Below are 16,697 nucleotides of genomic sequence, written 5' to 3' on the forward strand. Positions count from 1 at the left end.
GAGAGGATGTGAAGCAAACAGCTGATGCAGGAGGAGGCGGTTTTTGTCAGTGTGATGAAATGAGGTAAGACACGCCCTAATCTTTATGGAGATGTGTTTAGCCACAGCCCTGAACAGCAGCCACTGAAGTGAATCAGACTCAGTCTATAGCAGTAATGTAGTGCCCTCGTGTGGTCCAACACCCACTACAGTAAACACCAAAATAAACTCTCTAAAATAAAGTAACGAGTAATATAACTTAGTTACTTTCAAAACCATACCGCCTTTGCTCTGCGCAATCTCATCAGACCTATGCAGGGAAGGGCCTGGCTGGACTTGGATGGGAGACACCAGAAAGCCTAGCGAATGTTGTGAGTGAGTGAGTGGTTGGTGGTGGTCGAGGGGCCGATGGCACAGACTGGTTGCCTCGCTTCCGTCAGTCGACCCCAGGGCAGCTGTGGCTACAATAGTAGCTTACCACCACTGAGTATGGAGTGAACGAATAGTGCAATGTAAAGCGTCTTTGAGTGTCCAGAAAAGCGCTATATAACACCAATGCATTAAAGTAATGAAGTTACTTTTTAAAGAAGTAATCAGTAGTCAGTCTGATTACTTTTTCAAGTAATATGTGGCAACACTGGATAGCAGTGTTGGGTGTTAATAAGTTAAAATAAATAATTTCCCAACAAGAAATCCAACAGGGAACAGCGTTCCCGTTACGGGTTAATGGAGGTCATTATTTATTATTATTATCCTGCTCTCGTCTGTTCTTCAAGGAGAGGAAATGAGAAACAGCATGACTCGGGCAACCAATCAGAGGAGGTGCTAAGTGGGCGAAAAGTGTGTCCGACACGTTCATTGGTTTAACTGCTTTAACCCGCCTTAACCGGGCACATTTTCTCCAGTTCAGTTTTACCCAAATCTAAAATCTTATAGGCCAGAGTAAAGCATTTGAAAGCTAAGACCGACAAAACTGACTTTTGTTGTTGCCACATTACTGTCACATTTGTTAAGCATTTTTCTCTGTTTTTTGTCTGGTTTTAGTTGGGTTTTTTGGCTTGTTTTTTAGGACTTAAATCGTAAATGTACCTGAAGGGTCTGTCCACATGGGTTTGTGATGAAATACAATGCTTAGACTAGATTTTAAGTGCATTAAAAAAAGGCACAAATACTGAAATCCAAGGCCGAGAGAAAGAGTGGGTCTGGGGCGCCGGTGCTTTGTGTCCAGCAGAGTTTTCAGCGCAGTCATAAACAGGGCATGGTTCACCTCCTGAGCTCATGGGCCCGAGGATCCAGCAAATTTACGTTCAAACGTGGAGCTACATGAGAAAACTGCAGAGACGCTGCTCTGTACTTTTGGGGACTGTCTCGATAACAATGATTAGGAGATATTTTTGCAAACCATCAGAAAAATGCAAACATGTGCTGGCAACCATTTTAATCTACATTGTCCTAAACAGACTTCAAAAGGGAAGAAAAAAAAACTTTTTTTTTTTTTTACAAATTTCCCCCTTTTCCCCTCATTTCTTTCCTAATCATTGAAGATAAACTCCTTAAAGCAATTTCGATATCATCTTGCAGACTATATACTGCCCACCTCTATCTGTAGTGTTTGTGTGTAAATGTGGTGGTGTCACTGCGACTCACGGCTCCACACGGCGCGTTCTGGATGGTGACGGTGAAGCGGCCGGAGCTGTGGCTCTTGGACAGGACGTACTGACACGTCGCGGCGAAGGAGAAGACTCTGCCGTCGAACGAGTGGAAAAACATGTCTCCGGTCACCGAGCACTCCACTGCAGCGAGAGAGGAGTAAGAGACAATGATGTCTTCTTTAAACGCAGATATAACAATAAAAAGTATAGGTTTATTTTAGGGCTGAGCTGAAGTTCTCAAATACTACTCAAGTAAAGCACATATCCTCAGAAACTCTGCTTAAGCACTGTACTTGAGTAGATTTACTTTGTCACTGACCACCTCTGGGATCAACATATTCTAAATAATAAAGTATATGAAAGCAGCCACTACAGCTCGATCACAAAGCGGGTTCTTTGGAGCCGTCTGGACTTTGGCAGAGCGCGGTCGCGAGGGACTCGCCTGGACAGGTGTAGTCGGTGCAGTTCCAGCCTCCGCCCACACAGGTACTGCAACAAAGCACAGGCATTTACAGGTGTGAGCGCCGTGAAGGTCAGATAACACTGATTAGACCGCGCCGCAAGGAAATATGTGGGGTATTTAGGCGACGGGAAAACTTCTACCACACTTACTTACTAAAAAACTATTCAGACCGTATTGTGGAGCCACACGATGTGAGGACAACAGGAGTACAAAAGCGGCGGCAGCTCAGAGAAAGCTCCTCCTGAACTCCTACGTATTCAAAAAGTGATTCCCTCACCTCTCCATCTCTGGCTAAGCTTCATCCTTTCATTGCAGAGTAAAAAACGCTTGCCACAGCTTCACCACAGCCCATAGACTGTACATTAAGAATGGACTAATTGTAGCCTCCTTCTTCCTGAAGCCTTAAGGAAATGGACCAGGTTTCCAGAAGTTCCTGGCTCCCATGAACTTTGCATTGAAACTTTGATGTTCTTTAACCTCTTTAACCTCTTAACTCCCACCTGAACAAATCCCATTTTCTCCAGTTTGGCTTTACCCTAATCAAAAAGCTTCTTGGGGAAAAAAGCACCAAAACAGCCACAAAAAAATGAGGAGAAAACAAGGATGTAAATGCAACAAAACTGTGACAAAAATTCAACAAAGATGTGACAAAAATGTGACAAAAACTCAACAAGTGTGACAAAAATGCAATAAAATGTGACAAAAAAACAAAAATGTGACAAAAACTCAACAAAAATGTGACAAAAATTCAACAAAAAAATGACAAAAATTCAACAAATGTGACAAAAATTCAACTAAAAAATTAAAAAAAATTCAACAAAAAGTGACAAAAAACTCAAGAGTGACAAAAACTCAACAAAAAGTGACAAAAATGTGACAAAAATGTGACAAAAATGTGACAAAAATGTGACAAAAACTCAACAAAAAGTGACAAAAATTCAACAAAGATGTGACAAAAATGTGACAAAAATGTGACAAAAACTAAACAAGTGTGACAAAAATTCAATAAAATGTGACCAAAAATCAACAAAAATGTGACAAAAATTCTACAAAAACTAAAAAAAGACAAAAATTAAACAAAAATGTGACAAAAATTCAACAAAAAAATGACAAAAATTCAACAAAAATGTGACAAAAATTCAACAAAAAAATTACAAAAAATCAACAAAAATGTGACAAAAATTCAACAAAAAGTGACAAAAAACTCAACAAAAAGTGACAAAAATTCAACAAAAAGTGACAAAAATTCAACAAAAATGTGACCAAAAAAAATAAAAGAATAAAAAAAACTAAACAAAAAGGTGACACAACACAGCAACAACGCAAGGAAAAAGATCCGTTTTGTGGGTCTTAGCTTTCAAATGAGGTGTTACACAGGCCTATATAATAGCCAAAGAGGACAGAATGCATTTGGTTTAGGCGGGTGGTAAGAGGTTAAGTTATTACTGAACACACACTTGTCATTCTTCTGACCTCCAAGTTTGGGATGAACCGATACCACTTTTTCTAAAACCGATACAAGTACGAAGCATTTTCTTCAACATTCTTTATGAAGTTTATAGACTGTTTATAGACTGTTCATAAACAGACAGCCAAACTGCTAGCATGAACGAGCATCTGCACTGAAGCCACTCTCACTTAGTCCATTCTTAACTTACAGCAACCTATGCAACAATCACACGAGCCGCACATTCCCTGTATTAAAAAGCTGTGGCATTAAGAGGTGCAAGAGGCGGAGTGGGTGGGAGGGGCTTAAAGTGATATCCCTTGAAAATGAGGATGTGAAACTACTGGATGTTTTCTCTGGGATTGACTGCGAGTTCCTGAATGAAGACAGATGGACAGAGACTGACCAGGTGTTGCAGCGGTCGTCCAGCGTCTGCCCCGAAGGATACAGCTGACCGTGGTGTTCACAGGGGCATTCAGACGGCCGCACGCAGGCCCCGGACTCAAGGACGAGACCTGGAGCAGAGAAACCAGTGTCATGCTTTTAAACTCTTAATATTTGAATTTTTCGAAAAGCCAGTGCTAAATATGAATGGGATTTTTTACGTCCGGCCCCCGGCACGTGACCGTAAATGGCCGGGACTGTCGAGCTCTATGAAGACAAAGTAATACATAGCTTTTAGAGTACATTGTAGCAGAAGTGTTCATAACATTTAAAACCACACTGCATGACATTTTGGATTCTCCTGCTGCCAACACGAGACATGCTTCTCCGAATGCAGTTTATTTCTGCAGTGTGTTCTCAAAGAATGGATTTGGATGAGGACCTGACCAGTTTAAATCTCATTCTCAGCAGACATGAGTGTCGATATACTACACAGTGCAACAGAGCAGTGCAAACGGCGAGAATGGGTTATTATGTGTTCGCACGATGTACCATTAAAACACTTGAGTGATGCTGGAAATGTGCCTCTGTTATTCACCCAAACAGCTGCACCTCCAGTTACCAGTCTGTAAAGTTTGCGGACAACACCACCCTCATGAGTCCGCCTACAGGAGAGAGGTGGACCGGCTGGCGTCCTGGTGCAGCCACAACGAAGCTGAACGCCCAGAAGACATTGGAGATGATCGTGGACTTCCCCCTCGCCCTGACAGACTCTCCCACCCCCATCTCAATCGTGGACTCCTTCACCATCGCCCCGGACCTCAAATGGGAGCCAAACATCAGCTCCCTCATCAAGAAGGACCAGCAGAGGATGTTCTTCCTGTGGCAGCTGAGGAAATTTAAGCTGCCGACCAAGATGCTTCTGCCACAAGAGCAGTTTCTTCCCTCCGCCATCAGACTCATGGACGATAACGAGACTCAATAACTCTATGACTCTATGACTCATGAACATAATAACCAGTTCTAGCCATTTGCACTGCTCTATTACATTATGTGATCTATCCACACACATATCTGCTGCTGACACTTACTGCACATGCACATCTGCATACACTCATGCCGTTGTTCTATGTCAAATTGCTGTTGTTGTCTTTAGCATATTTGTATTTATTTTAATCTTCTTTATGTATGCCCTTATAGTTTTCAAGTTTTTATAGTTTATTTAATCTAAATAATGTGTTATATGTTTTCTGTTTTCTGTTTCATATTGCACAATTGCACCGAGTAAAATTCCTAGTTTGTGAACCTGTTCTCAAACAATGGCAATAAATACTAGAAAAAGGGAGAAGGCGGAGGTGCTCACAGGAGCTTGATCGTGTAGGTACCAGGTGCTCTTCGGGAGAAGAGACAACTGCCTTGACAAAGACCTAGGGGTTGAAACGTGTCTCGGAAGCTTTATTCTCGGCAATAAATACTATTCTGAGTCAAAATTCCATTAAAAATGACCAGTTTCCTGCTAGAACAGTCATTTACCACATTAACAAAGTATAGACTATATTTCTGATTCATTTAGCGTCATCCCCATTGAAAAAAAACTGTGCTTTTCTCTCACATTTAAAAGCAGCAGTACCTTAAAGTCGGAGATATTAAAGAACAATCTCTCAGCTGTTGCCTAAACTCATTTCTAGCTCCCACAGACCCTCCTGCACATCCCGATATTTCCCTTGAGTTCATTAGAAGATCGTCTCAGCCAGAGTTCATAGCGAGACACAGTTGAGATGTGAACAGGGCGGACCGCTAATGCTAATGCTAACGTTGTGCTAGATTTAGCCTCTGACTTCCTGTTTTGTGCTGGATTTTGACACATCTGATTTGTCGCGTTTACAATCTGGATCTATGGTGCTAAGAGACATTTAATCTACTGCAAGAAAAGGCGTGAGCGGAGGCGTGTGTGAAGGCGTGTGCGAAGGCGTCAGCGGAGGCGTGTGGAAAGGGCGTGCGGAGGCATGGTACCGTCGGGGCAGTAGCAGCCGTCCACACAGGCCAATCTGCTGTCGATGCAGCTCTTCTCCTGGTTGCACGTCTGAGGGCAGCAGCTGATGCACTCTCTCCACTCCAGACCCTCATCACAGTGCTTCTCTGAGGAGCAACAGGAGAAAGGAGACTAGCACTTATCTCTTAGACCTATACTCAGACTATTGCATCACCACAGTGGCTCCATAGTATTAATCTTACAAACCAATCAACAGCAATAGAAGAGCACTAACACACGGTTTATCGAGGCAGAAGCAAGTCGGTCAAGACTTTTTAATGCCATTTTATTGCCTCAACTCGACAAATCTATTTTTTAAAATCATTTCTAAGATCAGAATAAGCAGAGTAACAAAGTGAAATTTTGAAATTGGGCAATATTTGAGCAAAATAATCAAACATATTAGAGAAAATGTCAGCAAAACTGCAGATGAGTTTGTTTAGACTATCACTTTTGTATTTTTGACAAACTTATGCAGTGACACCGGCTTCTATTAATATTAGAATTGATTTTCAGATGTGTTTTCTGCAGTCAGCCCAAAACTGTGGAACGCTCTGCCTGTAAACGTGGAGTGTTTTAAATCTCGTCCTACATGAAAACGTAAAATGATAATTGTAATACATTTTTCTTCCTATTTATGTCAGTAAGTTTCAATAAACTTTAACATTTGGGTCATTCAAATAAAAGGACTTTTCTGACTGAGTAGTTACCGCAGAAGGAGAAGGCGAGTCTCCACTGCTGCAGCGGGTGGTCGGCGTGGGCGCAGGCGCGAGCGTACTCACTCAGCACCACACACTGCATCTCATCCCCCGCCCCCGACCTACACAGGCAAAACATTGACGGATTCATAAACCCGCAATTTCATGTGCTAGCTGTTGATTCTGGCGAAAAGCGGCCTCACCAGCAGAGGTCGTTGGTGCAGGAGGCCATGAACGACAGAGGGCTGACGAACTCATGGCAGCTCTGGAACGGAGGCTCCAGCAGCTTAGAGCAGACTTCATGGGCTTTCTGTGGACGGAAACGTACAAAACTGAGCACAGACTCAATGCCTGGCTGCACTGCAGAGTGATGGGGTACAGTACAAACTCATTCAAGTCAGGACTGGGAGCTCACATTAGCCATAACAACTTTTTTTCTGCCTTTTTGTCCAGGTGTGAAAAGAGGAAGTCCTCGCCTCAGCAGCAAAAAGAGGACCTAGATCTGGGGGCTTTTAACAAGTAGGTAACGCATGTTTTGAAGAGTTTTGATTATCGTAAGCCAGGAGTCTCCAATCTTTTCACACGATGAGGTACTTTTATGAAACAAAAGCAACAAAGAGCTACTTATGCATCAAAAAGGTTTGTCTGATTATCCTATTTCAACAAAAATGATTTGAAGTTTGTCCTTATACTCTACTTTATGAACCTAACAGTTTGCAGATTGCGTCCAAACTGTTCAACACCAAAGAAAATGTATCTAAAGAGCTGAAGAGATCCTGGTTATAAACTGTTGGGCTTTTCCCATAATTCTGAAACTGTATGTGCAGTGCACTGCACACACAGCACAGATGGTGTTAGCATTTAGCCTCTCCTCCTCTCCACAATAGCTCCAGTCCAAACGAGGTCAAGATAGAAGCTACCAAGCTCTTCCACATTTTCCTTATTTAAATATGGTTACGTGAAGTGTTACATTACGAAAGTATGACACAAAATTAAACAATGTGGATTTTCTAAGCGGATAAAAGGGGGAACTATATTGTAAGGTGTAATAATACCAGGGGTAGTTCGGCGTCCAGACAGTAAAGTGAAGATATTACTGCGCGGATTTCAAACTACTCCTGGTATTATTACGCCTTACAATATAGTTCCCCTTTTTCTCCGCTTAGAAATTCCACATTGTTTAAATTTTGTGTAATTATACTTTGTAGTGTAACACTTCACGTAACCATATTTAAATAGGGAAAGCGTGGAAGAGCTTGGTAGCTTCTATCTTGACCTCGTTTGGAGATATAGTGGAGAGGAGGAGAGGCTAAATGCTAACGCCGTCTGCGCTGTGTTTACGTGACTGAGGGCACGGGTGAAGATCAGACAGGCACAAATGAAGTCGTCTAAGCTCAGGTACGAACATATCTCAGTATGTAAAAACAGTGGCCTATTCCTCTAAGGATTCAAAGGGGCAAACACAAATCGCTGTCATTTTCCAGTTTCTCTGAGACCTAGGAAGTTGTGGGAGGCTCATTTTAAGGCTCTTTCCACGGCAAAAATGCCTTTAAGTGGCATTAAATCGGCCGATATTGTAGAATGTTCAAATATTGATCCGAAATGTCGTCGACCGCTACAAAGGTTTGAAAAAAAAAGGTGTATTTTCTTCCTTAATTTTGATAATTGTGAATAATGTAATGCGCTGTGATTGTGTGTTTTTAATGCTGTAATTCCCTTGTATTTTGTTGTACGGTGACCTTGAGTGTCTTTAAAGATGCCTCAAATAAAATGTATTATTATTATTATTATTATAATCCATATATTCATGACTCAAACATTTCAGATCGTGACTAGGGTTGGGATATCACTACTTTAACAAAACCTGCTTTTCGATGCCAGTGCCTTAACAGTACCTTTTCAATACCTATTTTAATTCAATTAAAATAATGTGTATAAAATCGTTCAGGATGTTCTAAATCAGCAGAGGCCGCAGCAGCATCACCAGTAACTTCATGCTTTGAGCAGAATGTCCGCTTAAGCAGCGAAAGGACATTAAGACACATCAACATTTCCTTTTCTTTCTCTTCCTGTATCACATCACATATCGTATCGGGCCCCAAGTACCGCGGCAAAAGCGTATTGTCCCAGCGCTGCGAAGCACAAGCCAAAAACAACAAAAGAACTGGCACAAAAACAAAAGGAAAAATCAAAGGCTTATAGTCTCCGCCCTCACCTGCAGAACATGGTCCGGGGCTTCAGAGCAGGGAGAGCTGAATCCTGACAGGACGACGGGACACCTGGACTCATCGGGCTCCGCCTCCTGCCAGCTGTTCCCGAACATCTCGACCTCCTCCGTGAATACGCCTGGACAACGGCAGGAACACATCCAAAAACATGGGTCATCTGTGTACCCACTTTCAAGTCAATAAAAAGGGGAGGGGGTTGAGACGAGACAAACTTGGAAAAACAAAAGCAGAACTATGGCAATACTTTCAGGTTTGGGAATATTAGTTCAGGGCTTGCACAAGCAAATTTTATGCTTTTTAACCTCATAATCCCCACCTGAACCGAGAGGAGACGAAAAGAAAGCAGCAAAAGAACAAAGAAAACGGGACAAAACAGCTATGAAAGAGGAAAAAGATCAGTTTTGTAGGTCTTAGCTTTCAACTGAGGCGCTACCCTGGTCTATAGGCTGTGAGCTCTCTAGTTGAGAAGCATTTAGATTTAGGTAAAACCGAACTGAAGTGGGAGTTAAGAGGTAAATGCCCAAACACAATCATTTCCATGCCACAAAATGCAGTCATATAGAGACAAACTGAGACAAACAGACAGAGGCAGCAGAGGTGAACGAGGTCAGACGGAGGATTTACCGTAGCTGGTGCGCAGATCGTCCTGAACGTCCGCGTTAAAGTTCCCACATAACCCGCAGGTGCGACCCACAAAGTCCGGGCTCAGTTTGATGTAGACGGAGCCTCGCCGCCCGTCCCAAGCCAGAGTGAAGCCCTGCCGCGTCGCCAAGACGTAATCCGCGATCCGCTCCAGCATCAGGTCGTGGACGTGGTGAGGAAGTTCCAGGCTGCGCACAGGGGCAAAGGTCACTGCAGCTGCTGCTTCAGTATCCTCCACGACCTTATTCCAATCTACAATGGCCCATTTTTTTCCACATTGTATAGAACTGGGTCTTTTGTCTGGGCAGCAGACCTGCTCAACCTTACAGCGGTGGGTTTCATGTATGTATTTCCTCATACCAAGCAGTTGTTTGCAGGTTCTACGACTTACTTTGTGAAATGGAGCAGTAAGCGTCAGAAACATGATTGACAAGTAAAGGCTGTATATAGATCTTTAATAATAAAACTTTCATAATAACGTCCCTTCGGTTGGTTAATCTGCAAATGCAGGCTGACGACACGGGTAGAAACAGAGTTTCCAAATTTTTGAGTTTTTGAAACATGTGCAATAGGTTAATCCTCCAGCCAGGTGTTTCTGACACCCAGCCTGGCTCCACTCCTGGGTCCCCAGGAGCCCACGCTGGCTGTATAATTTAAGTTAAAGGGACTACACAGAGTTTAAAAATGTTAAAATTAAGTATTTTCCTCCCTTCATGTTCCAACAATGTCCTAAGGTGTAGAATGAGCCCAGACCTGTTCACCACAACTGCCTCTAAAATCCTGCACTGTCAGGATTGTCAGGATGTTACTTCGGGTCCGAAATGCCGTCATGCACGAGCTTAATATAGAAGGTGCAGTTACAAATATGGCCTGAGGTGGCAGTAGTGAGTATAAAATGGCCAACTTGTATCTAGTCCCTTTAAAGCAGTACTAAGTAACGTGTTTACCTTAATAAATCCTTTCCGTAGTCCCTGTGGGGGTAATACAAGTGTTTATGGGATGATTGGAGGGTCTTTCATCTCCCCCTGGTGTCTCTGACCAGAAAACCATGTTTGCAACTTGACTGCCACCGGTCCGGAGAAAGCAATACACACTAATGGAATCACGAAGAAGAAGCTAACATGCTAACGGGCAAAGCTAACTGCGGGCTAGCGTCACTTTAAACAGTATTTACAGCAAAGTTTGAGTGAAAAAAAATATTTCCATTGTATAATTGGATGCACAGTAACCCTCTCCCCTTGCAATATGCTCATGGTTCTTTTGGGACTCTTCCCCTGGCATCGTTGTGCAGGTATCATGAGAAAATGGATCAGATTTGCTCTCTGCACACTGGATTTTTATTTTGGGCAGGATTTTATACTGGACGGAGTTTCTTCAGGCTGCTTTTGTATCTGTCCTCATCAAACAAATCAAATAAATAATAAAGTGACGCAGTAATGTAAAGAAAGAGTCACTGATCCAGACACGGGGCTTTTGATAGCATCAGATTTGGTGTTCTTCTTCTTAAAAGAGGTCTGTTCATTTTAGAAAAATGTATCTCTAGCTTGCGTCACTTTTGGGCATTTTTGCGCAATAATGTTCTCTCATTGTAGTGTCAGCTGACATGTTACTTTCATGTGCAATTTGGAACATGTAAAACCCTTATCCCCATTTCCGAGGACAACGTGAAAGCCTCATTACTTCATCTGGACACTTGTGGCTTCTGGCTCTGCTCACGTTGGTCGTTGATGTAAATCTCACCGTTGTCCTTTGAAAGTGACGTTGTGAGCGCTGAGCCTGATCTCTCCGTCCCAGTTCATGAACAGACTGACGGAGCGGCGGCAGCTGTAGGGGGAGGAGTCACAGTCGGGGTCGTTGTGGACCTGAAAAGTAACACAGTAGCACAGTTACAACGATAAACACCGGAAGACCTTGATGGCAGATAAGACATGGCAGACTCCTTAAATAAAAAAAAACAGCATGGCACACTCAAGTAGCCGATTTCCAATTTTTAATCAGGATGATGATATAACGTTTCGGCATGAGCCTTCATGATGATCATTCTTTTTTCAGCCATTTTTCTACTTTTTGTAGAAAAATGGCTGTTCTGCACTGGGTGTGGCTTCCTGATTGATGGGCACCACCCACTCTTTGGAGATGATCTAAACCACCTGGGCTGGTCCACTCCACACACACTGTGGTTCTAAGATGAAAAAAGAATGATCTGATGAAGGCTCATGCCGAAACGCTATATCATCATCCTGATTAAGAATTGGACATCGGCTGCTTGAGTGTGCGATGCTGTTTTTTTGATTAATGAAGATTTTCCTCAACATCTGCACCGCTGAGAGCACTTCTGGTGTGCGTTGCTTCTATTGTTTCAGATATGACTCCTTCAACAGAGCGTGGTCCTAAAAAGGGCAGAAGGACAGGAACTTTGCTGTGAACTGTCAGTCAAAGTCTGGCCTCATTTAAGGAACAGGTCAACGCTTTTCCATACTGAGATATGTTCTTACCTGAGCTTAGACAAGTTGATGCGTACCTGTCTGATCTTTGTGTTTTACAGATTTAAAATCTACAGAGAAACCCCTCAGAAAGCCCTTTGGCTTAAATGGTTGCTTTGACATATCTAAAGAAGTAATAGGATTTCTTCTCTGGGAGCCGCATCTCTGGGATTTGTTCATTTTCAAAGAGCTGGCTCATTTATGGGTCCCTATTCATAATCTTTACGCTTCTGGGGATTCCCTTATTACAAAAAGGACTTTAATATCAACAGAAATGAGTGATATAAAATGATTACATTTTGTTAATAAATAAATACAACCTTGAAAACTCTGTAGTTGAGCCCTATGAGGTGAGACTGAGACGTGCTTTTAAAAAAAGTTCCAAACTTACAATGGGACTGGCGTTTACCCTTAAAAAAGCCTGTACGTATATGAAAGCCACTTATAGCAAAGCTCTCACTTGTGTGGCCTGCTCTGTTGTTGTGTTGATTATGACGTTAATCTTGGTTAAAAAAGGAGAATCTTAGCACTCCTCCTGCAGTGTCTCTGGGATTAGGTCTGAATCTAAATTGGGACCTTATAGCCACTAAAGCGCAAACAAATACCATTTCTTTGGACCATTAATGTAGAAACTACAAACAAAAAGTACATGAAGTGGCAAAAGTTCTCTTTCCCGTTTTTGAGAATTATGTAAGGCCTGAGTTCGCCTGAGGACCCAGTTCAGCGGAGTGGGGTCAGCGCGTCCCTCCTGCAGAAAAACCTCTAAATCCCTGAGAGCCAGGTCTCGGTTCTGCTCTGCTGGTCCGCTCTTCAGAGGATTCCACTGAGTTGAAGGTAATTGACGCTAATCTCAGAAAGTGGACTAATCTGAGCAGATCAGCTAACGGGCCATTTCCACACAACAGCCTGTTTAACACGTCCTCCGCAGACTGAGGAGTCACTGTCAACAGAAATAACCTGCTCAAACCCCGCTGTGAAAACCTCTGTCCCAACTCAATGACCTTTACGTCTCTGTTCAAGCAGGTTATTACAGACACACTGTTCTCAAAGTTTACGGTGGTCTTGGAGCTGTTTTCAACCACAGCCGCGTCCAAATGAAACAGGCTTAAAAACAAGGGGCTGAGAGTCTTTCTCACACACATGAATAAAGGCAGTCAGCGTGTGTTGGCCTTTAATCAGGCAATACTTATTGGAAAACCGGTGTTCAGTGTCCTTTCTAGGATAATTTCAGATGGATTTGGGATCCAGGAAAAGGCCTGGATTTGGGGACTGTCCCTAATATTTTGGGACGTCTGGTCGCCCTCGCCGCCCGTGATGTTTCAAAGTAAGCTTTCTGATTGGACCTGAAAAAGCCCCTCCTTGTTCCCTGTGCAGAGGAAAGCTCGCCTCATTGGTCCAACACTGTCATTATAATTTATATTATCATCATGTCACTTAGTTTACATCAAATTGCAGGCCCAGAACATCAATTGAATGTTGAATTGTATTCAGTTTAACTATCGCTCTAAACTGAGACTCCACTGTTTCAGCTCAGTCCTCATGGAAGTACCTGCACGTTGAGTCCGGAGCCCTCCTCGCAGTCTCTCAGTAGTGTGTAGGTGCAGCGTCCGGGGAAGTGGAAGTAAAGTCCATCGAATGTCTCAAAGTTGTGCTGGCCCCAGCTGCGGCAGGTCATCTCCCGCTCAAAGCCCTGGTTCGGCACTGACACACAACAAGCAGCCGTTTTACATCTTCAATCAACAGACTGCAGTCATAGGAAGAAAAATCTGATTCATAATTCATATTCATAAAATGAAAATTGTTTACACATTTGGGTTCATCACGACTCGAGTATGTTCGGCAGCTTTTTGTTGCCTCACTCACCGATAAAGGAGTGGGCGGTGTGTAGAGTTAACTGTCCGTGTAGTGGGCGGGGCCTAAACTCACCTGTTTGACACCTGTGCCCCGTAGCCTGGTACAAACTGCAGTCACATGACTGCGAGTTCACGCACTGGCCGCCGTTCAGGCAGGGGAAGCGGCACGGACCGGCTGTGGAGACAAACGTAAGACTTTATATTCTTTTGAACAAAACTTAAAATAGTAAAAGGAAAAGCCGGATCTTACATTGAAGATGTATTCATACAACCGCTGAGTCAACAAAAATATAGCAAAATACTGTACGAAATATTACATCAGATAAAACAAGATAAATGCACCGCTAACTACTAAAACTCCATGTTATGTCACAGCAGAGAGGGAAGTAATATTAAGTCTCATGGATTATAAGCCTATGTATTTAGCACAAAAAGGTTGTGTCAAAATCAGGTCCTAATGAACGTTTCAACACTTTTTACATTGGAAAATTAAGCAGATTGTTCCGTAGAAGTGAAAAACCAGCATTCGAAGCTACAGTAGCAGTAGCATGCAGCTAACAGCATTATGGTTAAGTAGCAAGTCAGTAAGAGCTTTGATTGTTATTGTAAAAGAGTACAACAAAATAGTGTTCAGGTGTTAGTGCTGAGCCGCTGCGACTGAGCCGTGCTGCCACTTTGGGTCAACCTGACCAGCATGTTTTTATAGGTCGGGGAAACCCTAGCACCCGGAAGAAACCTGGCTGGTTGCCTTCAGTCTCTGAAACGATGCAGCGCCTCCTAGGTTTGTCCCTGTTTCAGAGCGTGGTGTCCTGCACTGGTCAGCTCCTCCTACCTCTTCCTCCTGCACAGCTCCCTCCACTCCACAAAAAACTTTCATCACCTTCTGGGAAGAGCTTAGCTGTTAATCTGTTTCATTCTCCAGTGAACGTCATTAGCCAGAACAATAGAAGGCATGTCTGGCTTAGCTGTGAGTCTCTTGATGCCTCTTCAGTGTCTCAGAAGAAATGTGTATTTGGGTTTAGCTGATAAGCTGCATTTACTTTTAAAAGCTGCTTTCTTCAGGACCATTATGGACTCTCTACAGAGAGCTTTTTTTAACAGGCATTTGATCACTGATGTGTGTAATAATCATGACATGATACATTGATAGGCCTCTTGTGTTCACTGCTGCCTCTTTACATTAATAAAATTGGATTCCAGAGTGAATCCATGATGGCACTCTCCTCTGACAGACCAAAAAAAGACAAAAATGCAGGAAACTCTGCCCTCGTGAGGTGGGCTGAGCAGCAACAAGCCTCCACAGTGCTCCAGGGCCTGTCAATCATTAGCCCAAAGCTAAAACTTCTAAAATGTGTATACCACGAAATCCCGCATGGTTTCATAAACTGTACCCACCCCAGAGTTTATCTGAGTATCTAGCTTTAGAAAAGCTAACTTTCTTTTTAAACCGGGTTTTAAATTTGCTAAATTTGGTAAACTGGCTCTTTTGAATTCGCTCCTTGAAATGTCAACCCACCCTGCTTTACAGCAAGGGCTAGAAGGCTAGGATGATTCTAAGGACCCAGGAGTCGTGAAAAGGCTTATGCTGTAAGACTGTGGGCCCTAAATATAGCCAATTCTAATGTAAAATTCATTTTTTGGTGAATAAAAACATGTTCTTATTTTACACCCCGTTCCATTCATAATGGTTCGCTCCACCATACTGCTGCGTGCCGACAGGCACAAGGTTTGGCCTCTGTCACTGCTACTTCACAGCCATATCATGTCAGAAGTCAGGCAGGGCCTGGCAGGCTTCAAACACAAGGTTTGATTTCCTGTTTCTTATTTCTTGGAGTGTTGAGACGCTAAAGTGTGCTCTCATCTCACGCTTCAGGCAGAGAGGCGCAGCTCCAAACTCACTCCAGCCACCCACAGCCAGGCCACTTCAACCGGGAACACTGTCACCAAAACACCAATCAGCTCGGTCACTCAGAGCTCGCTGTGCGCCCTGTGTTCCCCGACCACAGCCCAGTTCAGTATCGGCCAATCTATCCCCGAATGCCAACAGCTGATAAGTCCTGAATAAGTGTCATTCAAGAGCGCAAATGACTACAGCGCCTCGACTCACAACGCACTGTTCACAGGACTTCAGTCAAACTGTTACAAAAGCTAAATACAACATGAGACCAAGTGTCAGGACTAGGGCTTTAGGCTGTTGTGTTGTTTGGAGCCAGAGTCCAGAGTACAGTGAGAAATGAAGTTTAGAACAGAGGCTGAGCACAGGCAGCAGAGGCCTGGGGGTCTGGGCCCCCACTCACTCTGATTGATAAGCAGCGTGTGTCAAAATAAATTTTGAATATTATTTTGAATTTAGAAGATAAGCTGATTATAATCTCTATGTGGGCCATTCTTTTTCCACTGTGTACTGAAACATGTTCCTTTTCAATCTGTATTGCATTAATAAAATGTAGCCATACAACAGGATTTTATGAAAAAATACACAACTTGAACCATACTAACTTGCTGGGGCACCTCTAAAAGGCACCAAATTGCAGAAAATACAGTAAAAATGTCTGGTGGTGCGCCACTGACCTCGGAGGTAGATATTTGCTGTGGTGACTGAGTAAAGATCATTCAAGCAAAGTTCGGACACTTATTAAGGTTACAGTCATGAAGCAGCGCTGACGATAAGAAACTGTGAGCTCATGGATTCATTTAAACCTAACAAGACGAGAGAAAGCCAATACTAGTGTCAGTGTAGTCACAGTCTCTGAACTTAAAAGGAATGTAATGAGTAATTATTTTCTGAAGCCGCTCCACTGTTTAACCAAAAAGTCAGTTTCACTGAAAATAACAA

The 16,697-nt window shown here is 43.0% G+C and overlaps 1 protein-coding gene across 1 annotated transcript in view; it reads right to left on the reverse strand.

Moving 5' to 3' along the window:
- Positions 1 to 16,697, reverse strand: part of otog (otogelin) — a gene marked incomplete at its 5' end in the record, with an annotated part of 79,692 nt that overhangs the window by 57,231 nt on the left and 5,764 nt on the right. Inside the window, 11 exons of the mRNA XM_079555515.1 lie at positions 1,627 to 1,772; positions 2,074 to 2,120; positions 3,948 to 4,056; positions 5,939 to 6,064; positions 6,668 to 6,777; positions 6,859 to 6,965; positions 8,871 to 9,001; positions 9,508 to 9,713; positions 11,266 to 11,387; positions 13,558 to 13,709; positions 13,935 to 14,036. Coding sequence (XP_079411641.1) covers positions 1,627 to 1,772; positions 2,074 to 2,120; positions 3,948 to 4,056; positions 5,939 to 6,064; positions 6,668 to 6,777; positions 6,859 to 6,965; positions 8,871 to 9,001; positions 9,508 to 9,713; positions 11,266 to 11,387; positions 13,558 to 13,709; positions 13,935 to 14,036 — 1,358 coding nt within the window. The remainder of the gene's footprint in view (positions 1 to 1,626; positions 1,773 to 2,073; positions 2,121 to 3,947; positions 4,057 to 5,938; positions 6,065 to 6,667; positions 6,778 to 6,858; positions 6,966 to 8,870; positions 9,002 to 9,507; positions 9,714 to 11,265; positions 11,388 to 13,557; positions 13,710 to 13,934; positions 14,037 to 16,697) is intronic.

This window comes from Gobius niger (assembly GCF_951799975.1).
Source record: "Gobius niger genome assembly, chromosome: 4".
Lineage (NCBI taxonomy): Eukaryota > Metazoa > Chordata > Actinopteri > Gobiiformes > Gobiidae > Gobius > Gobius niger.